The following is a 26,994-nucleotide window of genomic DNA, read 5'->3' as shown; positions in this document are numbered from 1 at the left end:
ACACTTTTTAACTACTTGTAATCTAAATCAACCAAAACACATCTTAAAGAGATAGCTCACCCAAAACTGAAAACTCGGATTGTTTTACCCCTTTTGACTTTTTCTTCTGTTGAACACAATATAAGATATTTTAAAGAAACCTGGAAACCTGTAACTGTTGACTTCCATGGAGCTTGTTTTTATATTATGAAAGTCAATGGTTACACGTTTTTTTAGCTTTCTTCAAAATATATTATTTTGTGTTCAACAAAATAAAGAAATGCAAATGTTTGTGGGTGAGTAAATTAGTACTTTCCATTTTTGTGTGAACTATCCCGTTATTAGCAGGTGTAAACTATAGGTTGAAAATATGTCTTGTTGAAGTATTTTATTATTTTGATAGAAAAACTAAACAGAAAAGTCAACAATCAATTGCAGGTGAATTCAGATTTCTTTCACAAGATATTATCAACAGTTATTTGGATATATACAAAAGTGATCAGTTGGTTTTGTACGAGAGTTTGTCTACAACCTCATTTGTTATCTTTTCAGTCTTAAATGGCACAAATCCAAGACAAAACACCTCACGTGTAAAATACATGAAAGAATTATATAATATATATATGAAAAATAAAACAATTTTTGGGGGTTGTCTGGATGTGCAAGTTCATGAAGTAAGTGGGAGCTTTGAGAAGGTTTATTTGAAGACATTCTCATAGGCAGGGCACTTGTGGCTTTTGAGTTTTTTCATGGTCTTTTTGAACTCCCTGTTGGATTTGTCCCACTTGTGAATCCCGGTGAGAAGGTACTGTTTGTCCACCTTGCGTCCCATGATAAGGTATGTGTTTCGGGTATTGTCCAGCTGTGTGCAGGGGCAGTCGGCCCCGTTCTTCAGGTACAGAGTCAGTTTTTTTAGGTCCTTCTTCTTCAAAGTGCCTTGCTTTATGGTTCTTTTCCTTTTCTGCAAGGTCACCTTGCGATCCATGTTCTCCCGCTTGACCTCTTGGATCTTGGTCTTAATGGCTGTGGATAAAGAAAACATAGAATCAGTTCTGATGTTATCTTCTCTGGCAGGCAAAGAGGTGACCAAATATGATCTCATCTTGCCAGTAAATATTATCTTTCTGCATTTCTTCAAATAATATCGCTTGTGTTTAGTGGCATAATGACATTTTGATTTTGAACTGCCAGGAAAAGCCCCCAACACTGCTCCCATCAACTACATCAAACTTCCCTGAAATGCATGTTGTATTCTGGACTGCGCAGCGCTTTCTCGTTTACAATAAGTCATCTAATCCCTCAGGCCATGCGCTGGGTTCAAAGAGGCCAAGAAGGGTTTGGGTTGCAAAAGGGGTATCGCTGGCAGTTCCCAAACGTCCAAGGCCATAAAAGAGAGATTAGACTGCTAAGTAATGCAAGGGGCAAAAAGAGAGATGAAGGAATGGAGGGAAAAAATGAGAAGAAGGTGTAATCAATATCAGGCCTGTCTTCTTTGCCAATGGTCTCAGGGCAAAGCCATTGTGATACTGGTCTCTCTGTCATGAACTCTGTCAAGTTCAAGAGAAAGCATCGATGTCCATGCAAACCAAAACCACTTTCAGAGCCGTATTCGTTTTCCCAGGGGGTAAGAATGTCCCAAATTGCAGCTTCACTGCCCTCTGCCCCTCCAGACGTAACTGGATACTAGGTTTTGTTCCTTTGAATACCTCTCTTATAAGCTTAAGGCAATTAGTCAAAGGTCAGAATTTTTCTTGGTGGATTTATTGGCTACAGATGAAATGGTCCCCATTCAACTGTTACTCCACTCAAAATGAATCATACACGTTCATCAAACACCAAAAGTAACCAGAGATGTACTCTGGTTGAGAAGCCAATAATTATTTAGCCAAAGTATGGCTCATTAATTTCCGTAATATTATTGACTAATGTGAAAATGTTTGTATGATTTATTTACAATACTGTTTGCAAAGTAATATTTTCGGTTTGTTAGTAGATATATTATTCACCATATTCTACAAATACGAGCGGGCGCAGCCATTTTGAATCATTTTGGCTCGAGACTTCTGGTCTCTTTCCATTCCATTGATTTTTAGATGTTAAAAACAGCTCGTTATGCTGCTTGATGTTGCAAACTGACATTGTCTTATTGTAGGAATCTGCTTTGTTTGTATATTCATGAAGGAAGTAATTTGACCATTTTCTGCTGTTTATTATTCCTAGTCATTTGTCCCATAGGCAACTGAATCGGAAGTTCTAAAACAATTGCAAAAACAAGCGCACTTCCGCATTAAAGAATAAGGTCAAAATGAGAGACTTGCTTTGTTTACCAAATAAGTGGATGTAATTAGATTTGCATTGCAAACATTAATTAAAAGTAAAAAATGTATAACTTTTAAAAATTTCATATATTCAGTTTTTAGTTCTCAAAATCATTCCGCATAAATCTGCTGATTTTTTATTAAATTCTAAGCAGAAATTGCAAAAATTGTCTGCAGACTCTGTCTGGCCCTGCTCATAACTAGGTCCACACAGAATCTGCGCGTGCAGAAATCTGCAGATTTTTAGCCCATCAGTGAGTTTATTAATTAACTTGTGAAAATGTCCATATTATTTATTTACAATACAGTTTGTAAAGTAGTATTTTCTGTCTTTTAGATATATTATATGAGAGACTTGCTTTGTTTACCAGTGTATACGTGGACCTTATTGGATTTACATTGTCAACATTAAATAACAGTTAAAAAGGTATTATTTTTTAAGTTTTTAATTCTGATACTCTCAAATCATTCCACATAAATCCGCAGTTTATCTAAAAAATTTAGAATTTTTTTTTTAATCTTATTTGTTTTATTTTGGCTAGAATAAAAGCAGTTTTTAATTTTTAAATACCATATTAAAGTCTAAATTATTAGCCCCTTTAAGCTACATATTTTTGACAGTCTACAGAACAAACCATCATTACACAATAACTTGCCTAATTACCCTAACCTGTCTAGTTAACCTAATTAACCAAGTTAAGCCTTTAAATGTCACTTTAAGCTGTATAGAAGTGTCTTGAAAAATATCTAGTCGAATATTATTTACTGTCATCATGACAAAGATAAAATAAATCAGTTATTAGAAATGAGTTATTAAAACTATTATGTTTAGAAATGTGTTGAAAAAAAATCTTCTCTCCGTTAAACAGAAATTGGGGAAAAAAATAAACGGGGGGGCTAATAATTCTGGCTTCAACTGTATATTATATTGATATACTTTGCAAGCTCTAAAATTGGTTCATAAATTCTGTATAATCCAAGAATTAAGAAACCTACATGTAAAAATCTACGCAAGTAAAATGTGTGTAACTGTACAGTGTTTGAACTGTAAAATCAATAAGACTTACGGACTTTACTTGGAGAAGCTCTATCTTGACCACTCATTTGACCATTGAACCCCTGGTTCTTACTTCACATTCTTAGATTTGTTTTAATCTGTCTGATCTCTTAGTAAACTCTCTTTAACCTGTTAATCTTAGTCCTTAACCTTCCCTACACACGAGTCAGCTCAACGGTGGTCCTGCCTGCCTGAAACTTCAATATGTCATATTCTTTCCTTTGTTCTGGGTTAAAACATGCAGAGCGAAACTTCTTATCATTTCCAGCAGTTTAACATCAGCGACCCAGCAGTGAACTTCAGGCACTCTGCCACCTAAAGAAGAATTTGGTCCAATTAGCAAGCCGATTCCAAAGACCCGTGGAAATGAGCAGACATCTGTACTGAGATTTACTGCTAATTATGCTTTAAAAACCTGATCATTCTCCACTGGCTGTCAGTGAGCAGACCACAGTGAAACTAAATCCTCCCCGTATCCTGTTGAACCTTGACTTAAAATATCCTCCGCAGCCTGAAGCACAAAAAATATAATGCTCAGTCATTGCCTTTTAAGTCTGGAGAGTCACACTTCACACTTTAAGAGGACTGTAATTCAAAGAATTACACAAAGAGAAGTGTTTTAGTCCTCAACCCATAACCTCATATGTCACACCTTCTCACTTCTAATGGCTCTTGCAGAAATAAGCCAGAGTCTTCCCAGTAATACAAGTGCACATGGAAGGGATTACGGCTTTATCTGAAGTCTATAAAGGGGCTTAGCGTTTGATGAATTTATAAAAAAAAGGGTCTGAAGGTTAAAGAATTATCAAGTCTTCATCTTACTTCAAATCCCGATTTAACTCCACCGTGAACTTCTTTTGCACCTTGTGTTTGTGAATGTAATCCTTACAAATGCAGGAATATTGCTACAGTCGAATACTTTCAGTTGTGGCTTTACGGCTAATATGTGTAAGGCCATACTTTCCAAACAATAACAATGGGAAAGCTTAAATAGGGTTACTCTTTCGCTCTCTAATCCAGTACCTTAGAAATGGGCGAGCCACAACGAAACGCCATTAAAATCAAGCGGTTTGAGATGCCTTTCTAATCTGATAAGACATTACGAGTAAACAAAGTGGTGTTGACTGGCATTCCACTTTGTTAAGTCTTTACAGACAGATCCATATCCGCAGAACTGGTTTACGGAGCAAATTCTATGTGCAAAAATCCACTATATAGTTACCGCATGCGACAAAATCACCATCATAACGTTACGCTTTCCAAGAACAGGCGGTGGAATGGATTTCAAACACAAACCCAAATAGATAATGTTTCAAATAGATAATCTCAGATGCTCCAAATAAGTACTTCATGCTTGAAAGCTTTGGTAAATATTTGATAAATAAGGCATAAACAAAGAGAGCATATCTCAGAGACCGTGCGGTCACAATCAGCGTTCTTTCCAGAGCCAAATGAATCATTCTGATAAAGAGCAGTGAAGGTAAAACTTGCAGCTCTTCTGCGATAAACACTGCTTTAAAAAACCTTTTAACCTTTGTCCCTGATCTTTGACCTGGCTTCCTCTGTCATTTTGAAGACATGTCCGCAGCCAGATGTAACGATGCCATAAACTCAGTAGGGAGAGTTCGGCCTGAAACAATTCTCAAACATGGCACCTGTGGTTAAGGGTGAGCTCCAGTTAAAATGGTGCTACACCATACAGTTTTACTACAGGAAAGCTGAGCATGCATCACTGACCATGGGACAGACAGCCAAGTAAAGTGTGCTAATGCTGTACTGTTTTGCCGGAAAGGAAATACCGAAAAGCAACGCTGGAATGGCAGTAGACTATACTCTTTTTTTTTTTCATATTCTTTAAATATTTCATATTCAAAAATTGAAGAAATTTAGAGGGAGTTGCTCTAGTGAATGCTCTAGTTAAGTTGAATAATCCGCCAGCCCAATTTTCAGGGTGCCGGCAAGGTCTTAAAGTCTTAAAATTTAGGCCTTAAAAAGTCTTAAATTCACTGAAATATAGTGCTGTAAGTCTTAAATCATTTTAAACCGGTCTTAATTTTCCTATGTCCCAGTAAAGCTACCCTATCTGGCCTAAATCAGTCATTTTAAAACTTTTTTGTTTATATTAAATTTTTTATTTAAAAAAAGATTCAATTCACAACAGCTGTTTGATATTTTTATAGCAAATTCTCCTAATTAAATTCCCCAATCGTGGAAAGAAAACTAAAGCAACACATCCAAATGGGCCATTAGAAAAAATCCTTAGTGTTTAGCCCTGAATAAGTCTTAAATTTCACTCGTATTGATCTTGAAATGGTCTTAAAAAGTTTGAAATTCACTTGAAGAAACCTGCAGAATCCTGAATTTTGGTATACACCAAAGACAAATGGGACATGGTCCACCTACAATTAAACTATAATGTGTATCGCCTTTTCTTTGAACACAATACAAACAGACATAGAAACAAACTAAGGGTGCTTTCACATCTGTGGTTCAGTTCATTTGGTCCAGGCCAAGGGCAACAAATAATACATTGTACACTGAAAATAATCCGTAATTTTAAGGTTTTTCCGACAGCTAGGGTGCCGAAAAGTGTAGAATTTTTCTGCCGTTTTTGGGTCCTTTTCACACCACACTGATTGCTTTGGTCCGAACCAGTTGAAAAGAACCAAAATGCAGTCATGTGACAAAATCCACATCACTCATTGACCAAATGTTATTGAATGTATTTCCTAAACTGCTTTTCAACCATGCCAATGGAATTCCCACAAGTAAACAAACTGGCAGAAAATGTCGCTTTTTACTATGGAGGGACCATTGCGCTGGCTGAATGTATCCCTGGTCATAGTATACTAGTACAGTTTGTCTAAAGTGACGTATACAAACTATAATTTCATGAATGAAGCACGACTTCGACTGGAAAACAATGTTTTAATGGATTGCAAAGGATGAAGGTGCATCGCAAGTCACTTCTGGAGAAGGTGTGTATTAATTTAGCTAAACTGCGACATAGTCATCTTGTGGAAATATTACCATCAATCCATCAGGTAATGTTTTCCCTTTCTCTCTCTGTGTTTAAAATTGTTGGTAAAGCGCTGTCAGCTTATATTTTCCCTCCCCATCCCATCGGACTATGGCAGCTGGATTAGTCCAAGAAGGTGCAGTACTTTTTGCGGTTGGGTCTGTTCTAGTTCGGATCATGTTCTTACCACAAACGAACCGATCCAGGGTTCGTTTGAAAGCGCACAGATACCACCTCTTCAAGGAGGTCTTGTTGTGCTTTTTTGGTCCACTTTTGGTGCACACTCGAATACAATTACTACATTCACACCTGCCCAGACGAAACGAAGGGAAAGCGAACTCTAGTGCGATTCAAGGTTATAATTTTGTTTTGACTTTTTGTTTTTAAATTCAGTTCGTTTTAATTCGTTTTTAGAGGTAGATTTTTTCCTAATTAGGATATTTGTTAGGTGCAAGATTCAAAACCATCAGAATAAATATTGTATGATTAAAAACTCAATACATTTTTTAAAACATATTCAGAGGACACGACCACTATCATCTACCACTACCATCTACCCATCCTCAAATTCAAATACAACAGCCCACAAGATAGCAGGCTAAAGTACAATATGTGTGCAAGGCTGCTCCTGAGGTTAGATACACAGTAGTGATGGGAAGTTCGGATCTTTAATGCAAACCGGATCTTTTGTGACAGTCTTCCCATATTTGGACTCAACATAACAAAAATATGTCGTCACCAATCATAATTTCAGTCAGTTAAAACATCACCATGATCTGAAAAAGTTTCTTATAATTAAATTTTGCAACCCAACTGAAGCATGATTCACTTATTTAAATTCCATTACAACTTTCTGTTATGAAATAAACTCACGTTTTTTTGACCAGGTCCTGTCATTTAAGCCCTCGGTTTACCAGCGCTGTAGTTGTTCAAGTTTAGTTCAGTCACAGCAGGCTGTCATGTACGGTTTGTGTTCGGTTTACTGAATCACGCATGCGCAGTATTATCTGTTCACTGCTTCTCAAATCCGATCTTGCTGTTTTAATAACTGAATAACTCGGTATATATTGGATTATTTTGTTTATAAGTTGGTTTATTTTTTGTTATTAAGTTGTTTGAGGATACCTGCTTACTGGAGACGTGAATCGTTTCAAATGATTCAGATCGATTTGGTGAATCCACTGGTTCACTTAGAAGATCCAGTTAATAAGAACAATTCGTTCATGACCACTAATAAAGAAATAAAACCCATTATTGGGCACAAATGTGTTAAATTAATACTTTACATTAATAAAAAAATAATAAGTCTCTGTATTTAATGCTGTCACCGTGCTGCTGTCATGTCCAGCCATTGTTTTTGTCGCGGGAGCAACAGGGAGGATGACTGGAGGAGAATGACTTGATCTGACCAATGGCATCAGGTTTACAGACTTTGAGGTGCCGTACGGGTCAAACACCTGGCAGCGCAAAGTAAATAGATAAAAGGCTTACAGTCTGTATTAAATACATATACAAAGACGAAAACGAAGGATGTTTTTGCTATAATTTTAGTTAGTTTTGTATGTACACAATACAGTTTCAGTTAGTTCTAGTTTTTTTTTTAACTCATTTTAGTTTTATTTCAGTTAACGAAAACTATTTAAAAATTTTATTTTTCGTTTTTCGTTCGTTTTCATTAACTATATTAACCTTGGTGCAATTCAACCAAACTTAATAAGGCAAGTGTGAAAACACCCTAAAAAACAGATATGATGAGACAAGGTGCCACGCTAAATAGAATGCTGAAGCAAACTTGGTTTTTTTTTTTGTCAAAAAAGCTGTCAGAAAATCTTCTCCTTGCAGACCTTGTTTTTTTTTACATTCAGATTCAGCCTCTGTAACACTTTTTTATTTGGAAAAATGTCATAAGTGATAGTAGCTGAAAAATAAAATAAAACATGTTTTAACTGAAACGCATAACATGGTAAACCAGATTGTAAATCCAAAGAATAGTCTCCTAATATTTTCCATGGCTGTTCAGTAAGTTTATTTGGTCCAAATTAATAAATGGTTTAAGTTCATTTGACAGTGTGGATACGAAGCAATGCCATAATAAATGCTTTTCCTTCCAAGCAACAGCTATGGAAAAATCTAAGAGATCACTCTCTGGATTCATAATCTATTGGTATGCTTTTCAGTAAAAATTAAATTTGTTTTACCTACTAATGACATTTTAACAAATTATTTATATATACACACAACACATGAACTGTTTTAACTACAGCAGAGTCCATTGTTAGAGCAAATCCATTGTTGGTGAAATAACCCTGATTTTCAAATCACAACAATTGAAAAAGTTTTTATTTTGACAAATTGCAATTTTCAGCCCAAACTGAATTTTAAAAAATAGAAATTAAATTGTTTAATTGAAACTTAGAATAACTGTTATCAGACCTTAATAAAATGAAACTAATATTAACATTTATCTCAAATCTATAAATAAGAAATTCAGTAACCACAAATGAATTGTATTTATTTCTTTGACTTATTTCTGTAGCTATACAAAAGTGAGCAAACCCCAAACTTAAAAGCATCCAGAGCTGTTTGAAAGGTCTAATAAAACAACATGTATATACTCCGAAAAGATAGACTAAACTAGCTCATAGATTTACTTTATCACTGATGCAAAACTTCACAGCTTGAAGCGCATCTTCCTTCGCTGTCTGTCTTAAGCAATATCCTGCATTGGAAATTCAGCACAGAGGTCACAGAGAGTGTGTCAGTGAGCTTGGTTTACATAAAGTTGACCAGAAAAAAAAGACAGCAGCTTTCCAGAGATAGCTTACCCATTTCAAACACTGAATGAAACTTTATGGTTTTGTCAGAGGCTAACCAAAACCAGCTTTTGTTTTCCTCTTCAGAGGGAAGCAGGAAGTCACTCTCGCGCTGCTCTCCTTTTGTTGAGGCAGCTCCTGCTGGGATTGTCCTTAATGGCTGCAGTTATAGGCTCGTTTAACAGTCATTGTTGTTAACCATCCTCAAATCTAAATGTTCATCCACACTGAAAATGCAATAACTTAGAAATTCAACCCATCGTGTCATATGATTTTGGAATATTAACAGATTAGATTTTAATGTTTTTTTAAATTCTATTTGTTATTTATTTATTGGTTATTATTGCCTTTTTAAAATCCACTGCTCTTCAGCACCATGTGGATCTTTTATAAACCTTAAATAAGGGGTTTTGAAGCTCAAGACAAAAAAAAAATCTTATTAATAAAGTTGAAAATATTTGTGCTGCTCTATATGTATATATATGGAAACTGATACATTTAATCAGTATTTCAGATGACTGAATAAAAATAAGCGTTTATTGTGAATGGAGATCTTTTGTAGTTGTTTTGTTATATTTAGTTGTCAAACTAATCCAAATGTGACCAAAGAAAAAAAAAAAAAGTAATTTTTTTGGAATTTATAACAAAAAGGTCAGGGTGAAATGGGTACAACAATTTACTCCAATGACCAAAGACACTTTGTCAGACTCTGACCAAAGGTCAACCCCTGGGCTGTTGTCACATCCAGACAGAAGAGCAAACATCCCAATTTAGAGCTGTTAGTAACAGCCAAATAAAGAGTTTAGGGCCTCTGTGAATTACCTCAATTCATTAGTTAAACAGTTGTGGCCTCTCAAAGGGTAATCTAAATCATGACATAAATTTATAAGGGTTAAAACATTCTGCTGCTGCTGTGTTAAGTGTTTAAAACCATTTCACTGTTCTAATAAAAGTGGATTTGGCAATCGAGACCATCAACTATGTGCAAAAAAAACAAAATCGTGACCCAGCGGTTCTAAAAGTGCTTGAATTTGTCCAGAAATCAGCGGTAATGGCCATAAAATAAAATATGATCCTGGAACTCAGTATTTATAGCTAAAGAAAGTTATGACTTAACATGATGACTCAATACTGGTGAAAGATCGACATCATCTTTAAACTGACAAGAACTAAAATGAAAGATTTAAAACAGAAAGCAAGACATTATGGAAAACTGTACTGCTATGTTTTTCGCTACTGAAAAAACAAAGTTTTCCTTCATTTATTCTAAACGACGAGCTTCAGAACTACATTTAAGATGAGCAAAAAAATTCAAGCATCTGCTGGAGAAGGAATAGGTGAGTAGTTTTGATTCAGGACTGTGTGGTTTTGGCTGTTCTTTCGACCTAATATATATCAGTCCTGAATGCCTACTCTATTTCAATACATAAAAGATCTGAAGGGAAGATGGGTTGCAATCTTGGCTCATTCAATGTGTGACCACAAAACAGAATGAATGCGTGTTGATATTCTGTATGATGCATGTAGCGATTTTCTTACCAAACTCACTGGCGCACATATGGTCCAGAATCACATCCATTTTCATTTCATTGTCGCAAGGGGGACAAACTGGAGAGTGTTCTGAAAGAGAGGAAATGCTGTCAGGGAAATGTCAGGGAAATCCACCATTGGTATCAACATGCAGAGTAATTGGGATCAAATGTTATTTCTCTGACTACTTTAGCTTTTTGTTCCACTTTCACTGCATGACTGGAAAGTCTGGAAAGTTTGCAATTGACTTTAAACAGTGGGGGAAGAAATCCCAGTGCCGTTTTCTTCTGGATAGAAACTTTATCAACCTTCTATAATTATGTACTCGTCAGGCAAACTACAAGATTTTCTTCTTTGCTTTCTTCAATTTTTTTAAAACCCCTGAATATTACTCATGCTTTTAATTGATAGAACACTTTAATTTTAGACTCTTAAGTGCTATACGAGGAGCAGAGCAAAAATTTAAGTCTTTCCTTTTTTGCCTTCACATGGTAATCTGAAGCAAACAAATATGAGCTGTGCTATTTACATTTGTATATGAACTATTGTTACAAGTTACGAAAGACAGAAAAAAGGAGGCACAGGACAACACGGCAATAACTAAGACTGGCTGTAATTAAAACAACTATTGTTTCAGGGATGCCTCCCTTTAGCCATGGAAACAGATATTAACCCTTGAATGTAAATTCTCTATGCCACTTTCAAGATTTTAAACTGAAATCTAGAATAATTCTAGTAACACTTTATTTTGATGGTCCATTTGAGTATTAGTAGACCATATGCTTAATATCTGTTGATATTGCTCCTTCAACAGACTTCTAACATTTAAATTTGACAATATGAAACTCTGCAAGTACATGTCAACTTTCATTAACCCTAACCCCAACCTAACAGTCTACTTTTAATCTAATGAGAATTAGTTGGCATGTAGATGCAATGTAACTTAAATTCAACAAACAAACCATCAAAATAAAGAATTCTGACTAATTACCATTATGATATATTTCTCAGCAGCATGAATGCTTTTCTAACTTTATTTAAACTATTGGGCGAGTTTTTTTGGTGACCAGCTGTTTTTTCACGAGTTCACACTTGCAACAGTTTCAGAATAAAGCGTATTTGGCGTGCTGTCCGGGGAGAGGGCTCTGAGCTCGGGGAAGACACCTAAACTCGAGTCATTCCTCTTATCAGGAAACAAAGAGGAATAGGGATTCGAGCGAAGTATCTAGCCCGGCCCCAGAACGCTCCCCCCGGGATAGTAATGCTTAAGAGGTGAGGTGACGGGGTGGTGGAGGGATGCTAAAGTCGTAAGATGCTGCAGGTAAGACAGCTTTGGTATATATAGGGGTTTGGTCAAGAACTGATTGGATAATAGAATGACGTATTTGATACTGAAACTTCTGCGCGTGCTCCTCCCGAAATTTGTTTATCAAACATCACTTCACGAGTTCACACTTGCAACAGTTTCAGAATAAAGCGTATTTGGCGTGCTGTCCGGGGAGAGGGCTCTGAGCTCGGGGAAGACACCTAAACTCGAGTCATTCCTCTTATCAGGAAACAAAGAGGAATAGGGATTCGAGCGAAGTATCTAGCCCGGCCCCAGAACGCTCCCCAAAAATTGCTTATTTTGTTACAGGACAGCAGCCAGACAAGTGGGTGAGCCCCCCAAAATTTGCTGATCTTTAAAATTTGGAGGGGTGCTGTTAAGCTGATGGTTGTGCTTTGCAAGGTGTGTGTCTCGGGAGGAGGCAGTAATTGTATTGATGGTGATGCGTTAAGTGTCTCCAGCAGGAGTCGTCGCTCCCACGGGAGACGGGCGTCTCCCATAGGAGCGGTCACTGCGCTTGCAGTGGTGCATAATTATAAGGTGTACGTCTCCCGAGGGAGCTGTCACTGCGCTTGCAGTGGTGCATGATAAGGTGTACGTCTCCCATGGGAGCTGTCACTGCGCTTGCAGTGGTGCATAATTAAGATGTACGTCTCCCGAGGGAGCTGTCACTGCGCTTGCAGTGGTGCATGATAAGGTGTACGTCTCCCATGGGAGCTGTCACTGCGCTTGCAGTGGTGCATAATTATAAGGTGTACGTCTCCCGTAGGAGCGGTCACTGCGCTTGCAGTGGTGCATAATGAGGTGTACGTCTCCCATGGGAGCGGTCACTGCACTTGCAGTGGTGCAAAATTTTGTAAAGGTGTACGTCTCCCGTAGGAGCGGTCACTGCACTAGCAGTGGTGCATGATAATGAGGTGTACGTCTCCCGTGGGAGCTGTCACTGCACTTGCAGTGGTGCGTAATTATAAAGTGTACGTCTCCCGTAGGAGCGGTCACTGCGCTTGCAGTGGTGCATAATGAGGTGTACGTCTCCCATGGGAGCGGTCACTGCACTTGCAGTGGTGCATAATTTATAAAGGTGTACGTCTCCCGTAGGAGCGGTCACTGCGCTTGCAGTGGTGCATAATGAGGTGTACGTCTCCCATGGGAGCGGTCACTGCACATACAGTGGTGCATAATATATAAAGGTGTACGTCTCCCGTAGGAGCGGTCACTGTACTAGCAGTGGTGCATAATAATGAGGTGTGTGTCTCCCGAGGGAGCGGTCACTGCACTTGCAGTGGTGCATAAGATGTACGTCTCCCGTGGGAGCTGTCACCGCACTTGCGGTGGTGCATAATTATAAAGGTGTATGTCTCCCGTAGGAGCGGTCACCACGCTAGCGGTGGTGCATAAAAAGGTGTACGTCTACCGTGGGAGCAGTCTCTGCGCTTGCAGTGGTGCATAATAATGAGGTGTGCATCCCCTGTTGGAACGGTTATGCAGATGCTGTATTAGCGTTATTAAAATATATTATGCAAAGTGTATTTCGAAGGAAGTGTCGTGTCAATGAAGGAATGTGTTTTGAATAAGGGTTTGATGGGCTTTTCTAATGTGAGAGCGGTCGGCTCGAATGTAGCACTTAAAGGCCTGTGAGGACCAGCGTCCGAGTGTTTGGATCTGCTGCTCTGATAGACCATTTTGTGCTGCAGTGGTGGCTGCGCCTATTCTGAAGGAATGGCTGGAGAAATTGTCAGCTGGAAAGCCCGACTTAATTAGGACGCATTTAAGATGCTTCTGGAACCAGAAACGAGTGACTGGGCGATTGCTATCGTCTGTAAAAAGGGGGTCTGAAAGGGAAGTGGCTTGTGATCTCCTGATATGTGAAAATGCTAGCAGTGTTTGGTATGGATGGATAGGTGATTGAAGGTTGAAAATGTAAATGTAATGGCCTCTTTTTGCTTGATCAGTTTTGCTTTGTTTAATGAGGAAAGAAATGGTTTCGTTATCCAGCGTTACTAGATCGGATATGGTGGGATGAATGTTTGGGTTGAACCCTGATGTAATGGTGAGTTCTGAACACCTTAAAAATCCGAAGAAGGCTAAAATAAACATGGCGTCGAGAGTACGTGCTGTGTGGATTGATTCGTATCCTTTGCGAAGAGTGGATATGCATTTAGTGAGTGTTTTCAGTGTTATGGGTTGTCGGGTGTCATGACGTGTGGGGTGGGTTTTCTGTATGCCTTTCAAGAGAAGAGTTGTTTGCGAATTAGCTATGTGAGGTGCAGGGGAGCCGTAAATTAGTTTGTGGAAAAATTGAATTCCACTCAAATAGCCTTTAATGGAATTGATCTGGAGTTTTTTGATAATTGTGAGGTAGGATATGTAAGATGAAATGGAAAGTAGAGAAAAATCAGGAAACAGTATGTTATAACATGCATGGAATGTTTTAAAGCTTTTCCATGCTGTTAAATATGACTGCAGGGTTCTAGGAGCCACTGCCTGAAGGATAAAGTCGAGAGAGGCTCCAAGCAGGTTTTTTTAAAGGATGATCTATGGGAATATCAGCTCTGAATAAGGAGGGACTTGGATTGGAAACTGATCCGCCTCTGGTGCCAAATGTCTGAATTTCTGGAAGGCAAAACGAGAGAGAGAGTCAGCAATTTGATTTTTGGACCCAGAAATGTGATTTGCAGTTAAAATAAACTGGTCACATGCTGAGATCCAAGTTAGGCGTCTTAGCAGGGGAATTAGTGCTAGCGAATTTGAACGGCCTTTATTTATACAGTGAACGGTTGCTTCATTGTCACAGTGAATTATGATGCGGGAAGAGGACCATTCTTTACCCCATAGGGATGCAGCGACGACTAGTGGGTAGAGCTCGAATAGCGCCGATGATTTTAGTGGTTGCGGCAGGTCTAATAGCTGGGGCGGCCAAGTGGACGCGAACCAGCGTCCTTGATAGTAGCCTCCGAATCCGATTGACGGGGCGGCGTCGGTGAATAAATTAATGTCTGCTGGGGAGGATATTAGGTCGCTGTAAAAGAAGGAGAGACCGTTCCATTGTTTGAGGAATAATATCCATAAACGGAGTTCGTTTAGGCTATTGTCATCGATGGATATAATATCCTCTAGACCGTGAGCTGAGGACGCGAGAAATAAGAGATGAGAAATAAACGAGCGGCCTTGGGGAATTATGCGCATTGCGAAATTCAAATGGCCGAGAATTGATAATAGCTCACGCTTAGAACAGAGGGGACTGTCTAATAGGGAGGAAGCTACCAGGATCGTTCGATCAATTTTTTCCTTTGGTAAGGACGCTTGGAATTTATTGGAGTCTAATTTGATGCCCAAGAATTCGATTGAAGTGCTTGGACCGGCGGTTTTTTCCTCGGCGAGGGGAATCCCGAGTTCAGCGAAAACCTTCTGAACTGTCAAAAGGTGCGCGGCTGGTATAGCGTCTGGTGGTGAGATGATTAGGAAATCATCTAGTAGATGTATTAGATGCGGGATTTCGTAGTTATTGGAAAGGATCCAGCAGATTGCTTCCGACAGCGTATCGAAAATCTTTGGACTACTTCTGCAACCAAAGGTTAGGCGGACGGAAAAATAATAATTTTTTCGCCAAAGAATGCCGAAAAGGTGCCAAAAGTCAGGGTGGATGGGCATGACTTTAAAGGCGGACGTTATGTCGACTTTAGCCATCCATGCGCCGCGACCCGCGATTTTAATTAATGAAATAGCTTGGTCGATGTCATGATAAATCATTGAGTACTCTTCCAGAGGGATGAGACTGTTGATACTAGGAAACGGAGAGTTATGCGGGGAGGAGAGGTCGATTATTAAGCGTTTTTTATCGGAGAATTTCCTAGTGGCGATGCCAATAGGACTGACGCGATAAACTCTGAAAGGAGGTGCGGAGAAAGGACCCATCATGAAATTTTCGTCTACTTCTTTTTTAATTAGACGGTCGACGACGTCGGGTTCGGCGAGAGCGGACTGAAGATTTGGACAAATAAAACTACAGGTGGGTAGGCTAATGACACCTGGATGAAAACCTGAAGACAGACCTGTTAATAGAAATTCGGTGAATTTGGGATCGGGATGTTTGAGCAGTTCCGATTTTAGGCGAGAAACATTCACAGGAGTCGATAGGTACTTTCTGGCATTTTTATTTACAGATTTTCTCACTGGACATACTGTGCGGGCGTGAGCGCCGCCGCAGAAATTGCAAACATGCAAAAAACGACATTTCTGTCTCCAGCACCTGCCGCTATTGAAGCCGGTGCACGGGCTGGCGGAGGCTGGGACAGAAGAGCTGTGATCAGAAAAAAGGGGCGGAATATTTGGGTTTGAAGGGACGTAACTGGTAGATCTGGGCTGGGCTGGGTCGGGGAGGGGAGGAGGGATGGGATTTATGAATGGGCATGATTCTGTGTGGTGGGTGGTGGATCGACAGACCGCGCAAGATATACTGCGGCAACCGAGAAAGACTTTATTATGGAGATCTGTGTCTATGGCTCCCCAGAATGGGGTCTGGTTCCATTGTGAAATGCGAATGGCGCATTTAGCGGAGAAAAGGCGGTGGTATGTATAGAAATGAGAGCCTCCGTATGAGAGCGCGAGCTCAGCGACTATCGCGAGATAATCATTGAGCTCACGCCTCCTGTGGGGATAGACAGAACAAATGACGTCTGTATATCTTGAAAATGCTATTGTGAATTCTGCGAATGATAAGATGCGTGACTGAATATTAGCTGTGTTTTTTAAGGTTACTGAAAATTGGCCGCAATCTATCTGGCGGTCTGCCGATGTGGGTGAAATGGGTGAGAGGAGAGAAAAAAGATCAACATCCGAACCTGACAGGATTTGGCTCCTGATGGTGTTGGAGACGGGTGGAGGATCCAGGGCGAGGGCGTTGGGTGGAACAGGTAGAGGCGTGGCTGTGGACAGAGAAAAAGACTTAGTGTGAAGAAGTGGCTGTGGGATGTTGGAGGCTAGAGCCGCTTGCGGAGGCATGCTCGCGCTACTGCTGGCCCTAGGATCACCGGTGGGAGGGAAAGAGAAAAGGGGAGGGGCTTCCGACGTTAGTGACGTCAGCGGAGGCGGCCTCACGCTGGAACTTGCGTCGGGGCCTGGAGGAAAGTTGTAAGCTAGGGCCGCTTGCGGAGGCATGCTCGCGCTGCTGACCCTAGGATCACCGGTGGGAGGAAAAGAGAAGAGAGGAGGGGCTGCCGACGTTAGTGACATCAGCGGAGGCGGCCTCACGCTGGAACTTGCGTCGGGGCCTGAAGGAAAGTTGTAAGCTAGGGCCGCTTGCGGAGGCATGCTCGCGCTGCTGCTGGCCCTAGGATCACCAGTGGGAGGAAAAGAGAAGAGAGGAGGGGCTGCCGACGCTAGTGACATCAGCGGAGGTGGCCTCGCGCTGGAACTTGCGTCGGGGCCTGAGAAAACCTGGGGAAGAAGAGGAGGAATTAGAGGAGCTGGGTTTTGAGCTGGGAGCTGAGGCGGCCTCGCGCTCGCACTGCTCGCGGGAGCTTGGGAGGAATGGGGAGGCAGGATGTGAATTTGGGCCTGTGCTTCCTGTAGCGACCCTGCGCTTGAGTTTGAAGGGGGGGCTGCGGGCCAAGGATATATTTGAGGATGAGCTTCTGGTGCCGCTAGCGGAGGCAAGCTCACGCTATACTGGCGGCTCGAAGGAACGAGTCCAGGGCCGGCGTGGAGTCCTACTTCCGGGGATTGAGATCCCACGTCCTCTGGACCTTGGGCTCTCCCCAGACTCGCTGACGGCCTGCTGCTGCGTCCGGGTCTGGAAGACTGGTTTCGATCCGGACGCTGGTATGGCGACTTTTGGACCTGGCCGGATTTTTTCGTGGCTTTGGAAGGTGGAGTGATGGAAGGAAGTGGTGCTCCGGATTGCAAGGCGTTATACATAGCCAGGAGGTCCGCCTTGGTGGTTCGGCGCGGAACGGTGACGCCTGCGCTGGCCAATGCTTGGCGGAGGTCGGAGACGGTGTTTATCCCTGTGGCTGGGACGGAGGACATGGCTGAGGCAAATGATGAGGCTGGAGAGGATTGCCTTCTGGGAGATGGAGATGGTGAGCCCCGTCTTGATCGGACAGCCGTGATTCTGGCTGAACGGCGGCCTCGAGGTGGAGCCGCGGGCTGAGCTGATGCGCTCTGCGGGGCTACGGAGCTTTGGGTACCGGCGGGAGATCTCAGAGGAGCCTCGGCAAGGAAGGCGTCGTCCTCTGCGAAGAGATTAATCTCAGACATTCTGCGTCGAAGTTTGGATGCTAAAGTCGTAAGATGCTGCAGGTAAGACAGCTTTGGTATATATAGGGGTTTGGTCAAGAACTGATTGGATAATAGAATGACGTATTTGATACTGAAACTTCTGCGCGTGCTCCTCCCGAAATTTGTTTATCAAACATCACTTCATTTGCATGCACTACCGGTCAAACATTTGGTGTCAGTGGGATTTTTAAACATTTTAAAATAAGCTTCTCCTCCTCACCAAGGCTGCATTTATATTTAATAAAAAATACAGTACAAATTGTAAAATTGTGAAATGTTATTGCACTATAAAATAACTGTTCAAAAGTAGATTATCATTTAATCATTTATTTCAGTGATTTTAAAGATGAATTGTCAGCTTCATTACTCCAGTCTATTCAGAAATCACTCTAATATTAGTTATTATTATTATTGTAATTATAAACATTATTAATATTAATGGTAATAGTGAATAATTGCTAATGACTGGAGCAATTATTTCATTTGAAACTACATACAATAAGAAAGCAGTTATTTAAATAAATATTTGTATTTATTTTTAATAAATATTTAACAATTTACATTTAATAAATGCCGCCTTGACAAAAAAAAACCGACCCCAAACTTTTAACCGGTATAGTGTATTTTTAACATAATATTGTAGAAAATGCACTCAGGTGAGAAAAAAAGACTGATTGTAAAAGACTAACATTTTATGTTACATCTTTTCTGCGTAATGTAAATTATCATCTACTTGAAAGCTAGCATTGCCAAAATTGTGCAAAAACTAGTATTTTTAAAACAAAGCTGCATTTTTGCATAATGCAGTAAGTGTAAACCGCCTGACAGAAGATAAAACGGAGTTCCAATTTCAGTGAGTGTCACTTTCTCCACAGGCATTTTTACCAAGAAAACAGTGGACAAATGGTGAGGGCTTAACCCCTTGTAGAAAGTAGGAAAAGTGGAAATCCTTTCTTCTCCCTAGCCCTCACTGCTTGAACCCTACAGTGGGTCGATATGCGAGGGAGGGTCTAATGTATCTGTGGCTTTGGGTTCATTTGACCGTGACGCTGACAGCATGTGATAACAGCTGACAGGATCTCGATGGGGTGCTTATTAATTTAACTTCACTGGTAGAGATCTCTCACTCAGGACTGTGCGTCACAAACAGCAGGCTAGGGCAGATGGCTGAAGTCACAAAAGTATCTTCCCTCAGTGTGGTACATCGTTCTGGCACACAGTCTGTTCAGTCTAAAGCACCATGTTGCAACTTTTGAAATGGAAATTCCCTTGTAATTTATGAGCCATCTACATAAGCTAGTTGTACTTTCCCTTTTCTGGGACATACAACTATAGGGCTTGAGTGTTTCCATAGGGAAATCTGACTGGTGCCCTGATAAAATACCTGGTAACGTTAAAATATTCTGAAAAACGTCTAATCTAAATTTGCTTTAAATTACAGATGCTGTTTTTAAAAGAGTGGAAGTGTATTTATTTCTTTTCTAACCACTGAAAATTTACATTTTCTGCTTAAGTGCCTCCAGTAAATAAAAGCAGCTGTTCAAATATCTCTCTGTGTCTGAACTAAGTATCCTCCTGCATTACCTTATGAAAAAACGATGTTAACATGCACAGCAGGGCGGCCTGCCTTTTAAATGACATTACATTTACAGAAATAATAGGGTTGCTAATAAACAGCGATTTTTACTTTTTACAGAAAAAGGTACCCAAAAAGGATCTATTACAAGAAAAGTAGGTGCTGCAGTTGCGAAATAACACTAAATAAATAAATATATAAGGGTTGGTTTTTGGAACAGATCCCAGTGTTGTCTTGGAACTCAAATAACACCCCAAAATCAATTGCTACCAGCTGTTAAACAAGCAAAAAAAAAAAAACCTTGGATATCCATCAATCAAGCTTTACTGAGAAGCCATATCCCCTCTATCTCTATAGATTACTTTTAAACATTTACCTAGAACACTTTTCCAAAATCATCTAAATCATCTGTCAAATCAGACACACAAATATGAGATATTTGAGATCCTGAGAGGCAACAAAAGGTGTGATAACTCCAGATGAAAACCCCCAAATGGACACCAGTCCCTGAAAAAACACTGCAACTGCTTTTGAAAAGTTCAGGTGTGATTTCTCACACACAGCAAAAGGTAAAACGCTTGTAAAGTGGGTAAAATAATACTAAATGTATACATTGTGCATGGGGGAAAAAAAAAAATCGGTCATTGTTATTTAAACTGTAAAACATGCTATTTGCTAAACTTTTTTTTCTTTGAACTACAAAATATGCGTAAATAAGATATATTTAGATTGACTGTAAAATATTCGACCTTAAATTTACAGTAAATTACTGGATAATAATAGCATTACTTTCACAGTAAGTTACTGTATGTAAAGTCACAGTAAATTACTGTGAGGTAGTTCATGATAACAATAATTCTGTAAATATTTCTAAATATCAAAAAAGTGCTTGTACTAGAATAAAAGTTCATGTGTATTAATTTCTATGTTCTTACTTTTTATAACTAATGTGGAAAAGATATAGCTCTTTTTACAGTAATTTGCTGTAATCATGATGCCTGCCTTAATTTCCCAATAAAATTCTGAATACAAATAATTTCACAGTTAAATCCTGTAAAGTGACACGTGCAATTTACTGTGAAAAATTACAGTAACATGTTGTGAAATTCTGAGATTTTTTACAATGTATGATAATATAAGATATATTTAGATTGACTGTTAAATATTCAAGCTTAAATTTACAGTAAATTACTGGATAATAATAGCTTTATTTCACAGTAAGTTACTGTATGCAAATTCACAATAAATTACTGCAAGGTAGTTCATAATAACAATTATTGTGTAAATATTTCTGAATATCAAAAAAGTGCTTGTACTAGAATAAAAGTTGTGTATTAATTTCTGTTTTTGATTTCTATAACTAACGTGCAAAAGATATAGCCCTTTTACAGTAATCATGATGCCTGCCTTAATTTCCCAATAAAATTCTGAATACAAATAATTTCACAGTTAAATCCTGTAAAGTGACATGTAAATGTAATTTACTGTGAAAAATTACAGTAACATGTTGAGAAATTCTGGGATTTTTTTACAGTGTGTGATAATATAAGGTATATTTAGATTAGTCATGCATTTGTCTTCATGTTTTCATATTACACCTGAACACAATGAATCCAAATGTTTTTAGAATTAGTCATTTAGACTTACCGTTGGGTTCGAAGGTGGAAGTATCATTGGGTGTATTGATGCACATGTCATCTTGAGGAAACTTGTCGCAGGTGAGTATATGAGGCCAGGGGAACCCGAATGCTGCCATGATGGGAGTGCAGCCATCACGCACATTTTCACAGAGCTTGCGGCAAGGGTAGATGGGCCTCTCCATACACACAGGGGCAAACAGGGAGCACAGCAACAACTGAGTGCCCGGGTCGCAGTTCTTATGCAACAGAGGCACCCAGCTGCCCGCTTGCTGCTTGACCTCAGCCATACTATCATGCTCCAGCAAGTTGGGCAGCAGCATCTGGTGATAGCCCACACCCTGACAAAGCCTCAGGTCAACTGGGATGTCCACACACTTGGGTGGCTTGTCATAGGTTTCAGGCCAGCCATACTCAAATGTCTGGCCTAAAGAGACCAGTGGCAGTATCAAAATGATGATCCTCCAAAGGGACAAAGATGCAAGGTACTTCATTGTGGACTCCTGCTCAGGAACTCCAGTCAAAAGCAACCCCTGAAAACTGAGCCTTAAGAGTAAAATCAAGTCCTCTTTGTCTAGAGAATGGGAAGAGAGAGCCAAATACCTCTGAATTTTATAAGACTCCGAAGTCAAAGTGGTGAAGCTGTGGAAACTCCACCCTTTTGAAGCCCCGTATAGCTGTTGCTGACTCGCACGGCGGAGCTGCTTGAAATGCGCTGCGCTGGAGATCAGGGGAGACCGAGAGACAAGCGGCGACCAATAGGAAACTTTCTGCACCTTTTGCTTCTCGTGTGTCAATCAAAGTATTCAATGACCCAATGAATGAGCCAATATCCACCCGCCCGCGCGCGTTTCTCTCACTCGCCCGCTGTGGAAACAGATCCTTAATAACTTCATTTCGATAACATTATTCCTGGCATTGAAATGCATGAGGAGTTATACGCTGAAGGCTCGTGATAATTACATTTACTAAAGAGCTGATAAGAGCTATTACCTGGTAGGTAAAACAGGATTTTTAAAAAATCAATACTGTATTATTATACTGTATATTCGATGCATGTAGGGACACACAAAGTTAACGTAAAATGCAATATAAGATATTTCTGTTAACACCGCGAACGAATTATTTAATGTCATCAGACATTATTCGCTCACAGTTCGTGGTCTCATTTGTAATTAAAAGCTGAGGTGTGAAATCGGCCGGTGAATGTTAGCTCTCCTCTGCGCAGTTGTTTTGCTAATCACATTGGTGAGATAATGAAGTCTGAAGACAGCTCAGAGCTCATTACCACCAGCTCCCGTTGTCACGACATTTTAAAGCAACACCGTCATTATAATGTTCTGCGATGTGGAAAAAAATAATACCATGTAGAATGCACAGAGAATTGTTTTCTGAAGTAGTCTCCTGTGTAGAAAATTAGGAAGGTTAAGATTGTTATGCCCACAGTTAACATATTTGAAACATTAAAATCCAATGCCTCTAATTATCATCTGCTACACATCTTCTTTAAGTCATACTTATTTCGTTTAGACTTTTTATTGAAATAAATTCCACATTCAGGTTGTGGTACATGTCTTTTGCTGTCAAATCATTAATAACTTTGCAAAAGTATATGTAAGATTAAGTTTTACATGCTTAGTAAAGTGTATTAAATTCTTACCGAACTGAAGCAACTTTTTTAACTTGTTTTTCAAGTAACATAATTGCTGAAATGTGGTATCAAATATGATACATCAGACACTTGAGGAACATTTATCTCAATGAACATTGCATTGCAACGTTATATTTTTGTGCTTTTGTAAACTGTGTTATAAAAACTTTCTCAGATCAATTACAATTGATTATTGATTATTTTAGTTTCTGTTTATGAATAAAATTGCCTCTAAATAAAACGGAGATGTTTTACTCCAATGTGCCATACAAGACAAAAGGACTAATGTATGAAAACAAACTATATATATATATATATATATATATATATATATATATATATATATATATATATATATATATATATATATATATATATATATATATATATATAAATAAATATATATATATATATATATATATAAATATATATATATATATACATATATATATATATATATATATATATATATATATATATATATATATATATATATATAAATATCTATATATATCTATATATATATATAAATATCTATATATATCTATATATATATATATATATATATATATATATATATATATATATATATATATATATATATATATATATATATATATATATAAATATCTATCTATCTATCTATCTATCTATCTATCTATCTATCTATCTATCTATCTATCTATATAATTATTAGCCCCCTGAATTATTAGCCCCCCTGTATATTTTTCCCCCAATTTCAGTTTAACGGAGAAACGAGTAAATAATATTTTACTAGATATTTTTCAAGACACTAGTATTCAGCTTAAAGTGATATTTAAAGGTTTAACCAGGTTAATTAGGTTAACTAGGCAGATTAGGGTAATTAAGCAAGTTAATGTATAATGATGGTTTGTTCTGTAGACTATCGAAAAATATATATATAAAGGGGCTAATAATTTTGACCTTAAAATGGTTTTTAAAACAATAAAAACTGCTTTTAATCCAGCCGAAATAAAACAAATAAGACTTAAGTCATACAATAAATCTGACTTCAACTGTATATATACTTCATATATATATATATATATATATATATATATATATATATATATATATATATATATATATATATATGCAAAATGGTTCAGAGAATTATCTAATACAGCCATATTTTATACAGACAATTTAAAAGTAGACATTACAAACATTGATAACTTTGATTATTATTTAATCATGACTTACCAGCAGCCAGCAGAATTAGAATTCAGTTAAATGAATAGACTCATATGGTGAATTCAAATTTTTTTTTCTTTGATAATATAATATTCTGACTCGTGACTCACATTTCATAAGCTACAAATAAATAAAGGAAAACTTAAAAAAGATATAATATCTGTTGTCAATAGTTGAACAAAAATATTTAAAGCTGAAATAAGAAATATGCTGAAATCTGATGATCAGTGTATTAGGAATGCTTTTGACATGATCCTTTTATCAAGAAAGTCATGCCAGGTTAGAGATCATTTATAAAACATATTTTGACAAACACACAAGGTTTTACAGCATAAAAAACTTTTCAAAGAATTTGGTTAAACATATGTCAGCTAAGACTGAACTTAATTTACGCTAAACTAAACAACAAGACACGGTCTACATGAGCTTGAACATATCCAAAAGATATGGGGCTAAAAAAGCAATGGCGTCAGGAAAAGGGAGTTCAGGCTTATCAGAAGAAACAACGTGAAACCCTCAACAGCTCTTAACTAAAGCATTTTTTCACCGAGCGCCTTTCCAGAGAAAATTCTTGGCTGACGGACCGGCCGGGCCGAGAGTTTACAGAGTCTCTTATGCTGAATAAATGAATGCCTTTTCTGTTTGTATAGCCTCTGGTGTAGAGTGAAAAAGAACTTGATCAAGCTAATATCACGCAGAGAGGTGCCTGCATGAATGCTAATTGAATGGCTGTGAGTGGAAAAGTGACCCAACAGTAGGCCTCTTAACATAACATTTAAACCAACAAAGCAAAACTGTGGTTGCTGTATTGAGAGCCCATTGAACCCTTTATGCAAAGCGGTTTCCTCAGCCACAATGGAGATCATTATCAGTAAAATGCGCATGCAGGTACACGAAAGGTCTAATCTAATACTAACCACAGCACCTAAACACAGCAACTTTTCCTGATTTAAAGGAGAATAGATGGATGAATGCAGGAATGTCATGATGCATAATGGGAGGTCTTTGTCTCCTGTTGGAGAGTTCCACACCCATGTGTGAAAAATAAGAAACCTTAATTAAATTACTCAGCAAATTGCATCAATGCCTATTAAACCGCTACAATATCAATTCCAAGGTACTACACGTGATTTAAACTGGAATTATGCATTCCATTTGATTTACTCATGACTCTGAAGCCCAAGACTTCATTTATTTAAAATAATGTTGTCCCGACACCTCCTGGGGAATTCACAAGATTGTATACCACATTTCCACAATTTACACCAACCTGCGAGTGCTTGTCTGCATGTGTTGCAAAGCCAATGACTAACATTTACAGATAGCTTTAGAACTTTCATGTTGGGATGAGGAAACTGAGGGAGAGGGAGAAGGAAATCGCTGTTCCCGTTCATACAGCCTTGTTGATTTAGGCTAAGAGATACTTTTTATATGTCATGCGTCAAGTTATAAAACATGTTCACACTCCATAATCACTCAGGAGGGAGAAAGCAGTGTACCAGAGAGAAAGCGATTCTGCTTTATTGCTCATATCTCAAGACTCTGTTGGACTTGAATTGGTTGCTTAATTTGTGTCTTTGTTAAGGCCTGTCAAGACACTATAAATGAGTTGAAGCCGAGTGTCATTCTTGTGCCTTTTGGGGTTTGGCTGCTCTGTAAATCTTTAATTTTACAGTTTCAACTAGACCTTAATTACAAATGAATTATAGACAACTCTGTCTATGTCAAGGTGGATCATAGCAACCATTATGTTTATAAACAAACAACTAGTTTATGTGGGAGATATGTGGGAGTAGGAAAAAGTATCAGTGTAGCAAGGGCATATATTTGCTTGTGAGATTGATAATTTGACACCAACCCCAATTGTAAAATGGAAATGTAACTTCACATTTAAGATGCAAAGTTAAAGGAATGTCTGACAAAAAGGGAGTTTAATAAAGACGTCCATATACTGAGGGCTTATTTGTGCATAATCACTTAACACCACATCTAAACACATTTTTTTGCGAGTATAATATTACCATTTATGCACTTTAAGCTAAAAGATGACTTTACATGTCCATGTTCTTTTCCTTCTCTGAGTGTGCAAACAGAACAGCACATGTTTTATTTCACACTTAAAAAAACTTTAATAAAAAAATTAAATACAATTAGTAATTAAAGCTGCAAGCAGCGATGAAAGGGAGTTTGCACCCGGGCTCACTGCCGCTCACTGGCTTTAAGATGACAGAACGGTGGACAATAACAATTTAACCTGACAAATGTTTTTAAAAATCTCAGAAAAATCACTGATTTATGCCAAACTTTCTTCTGTCAGCAGGTGGTGCTATAAGTGCGACTCAATATTGGCATAGTTCCTCCTCCATGGTGAAGCACTGAAATTTGTCAGTCCGCCACGGACACGCACTTCAGCGAAAACTCTAGATCTTCACAATTTAGCATCACAAAGGCCTTTTGACTAAACTAATGAAACATGGATTCGATGTGATAAAATTTGTAGGGGAAGTTTTTTGTAAAAAATACAGTGTAAAACATGTAGTTTCCAGTTGCCAGCAGGTGGCACTATAACTGTAAGTGGATATTGGCAAGTAAA

At 38.5% G+C, this 26,994-nt stretch overlaps 1 protein-coding gene across 1 annotated transcript; it reads right to left on the bottom strand.

The window, feature by feature from the left end:
* Window positions 1–411: 411 nt before the first annotated feature.
* Window positions 412–22,258, bottom strand: sfrp1a (secreted frizzled-related protein 1a). The gene is made up of 3 exons (XM_056457847.1): window positions 21,546–22,258; window positions 10,726–10,806; window positions 412–1,002 (listed from the first exon to the last, which is right to left on the bottom strand). The coding sequence occupies exons 1-3, from the start codon at window positions 22,027–22,029 to the stop codon at window positions 677–679; spliced, it is 891 nt and encodes a 296-aa protein (XP_056313822.1). The 5' UTR covers window positions 22,030–22,258; the 3' UTR covers window positions 412–676.
* Between the last annotated feature and the right edge of the window lie 4,736 nt (window positions 22,259–26,994).

Source organism: Danio aesculapii, chromosome 5, assembly GCF_903798145.1.
Source record: "Danio aesculapii chromosome 5, fDanAes4.1, whole genome shotgun sequence".
NCBI lineage: Eukaryota > Metazoa > Chordata > Actinopteri > Cypriniformes > Danionidae > Danio > Danio aesculapii.
The sequence above is the reverse complement of the archived record's forward strand: the minus strand, read 5'-3'. Positions and strand labels throughout refer to the sequence as shown.

Bases quoted from the DNA above. Each gene is read 5' to 3' on its own strand.
- sfrp1a (XM_056457847.1), bottom strand. From the start codon at position 22,029: ATGAAGTACCTTGCATCTTTGTCCCTTTGGAGGATCATCATTTTGATA. The intron at 10,807-21,545 runs GTAAGTCTAAAT...CCTCTCTTTCAG, and splicing joins TTCCACCTTCGAACCCAACG to AACACTCTCCAGTTTGTCCC. The intron at 1,003-10,725 runs GTAAGAAAATCG...CTTTATCCACAG, and splicing joins TATGTGCGCCAGTGAGTTTG to CCATTAAGACCAAGATCCAA.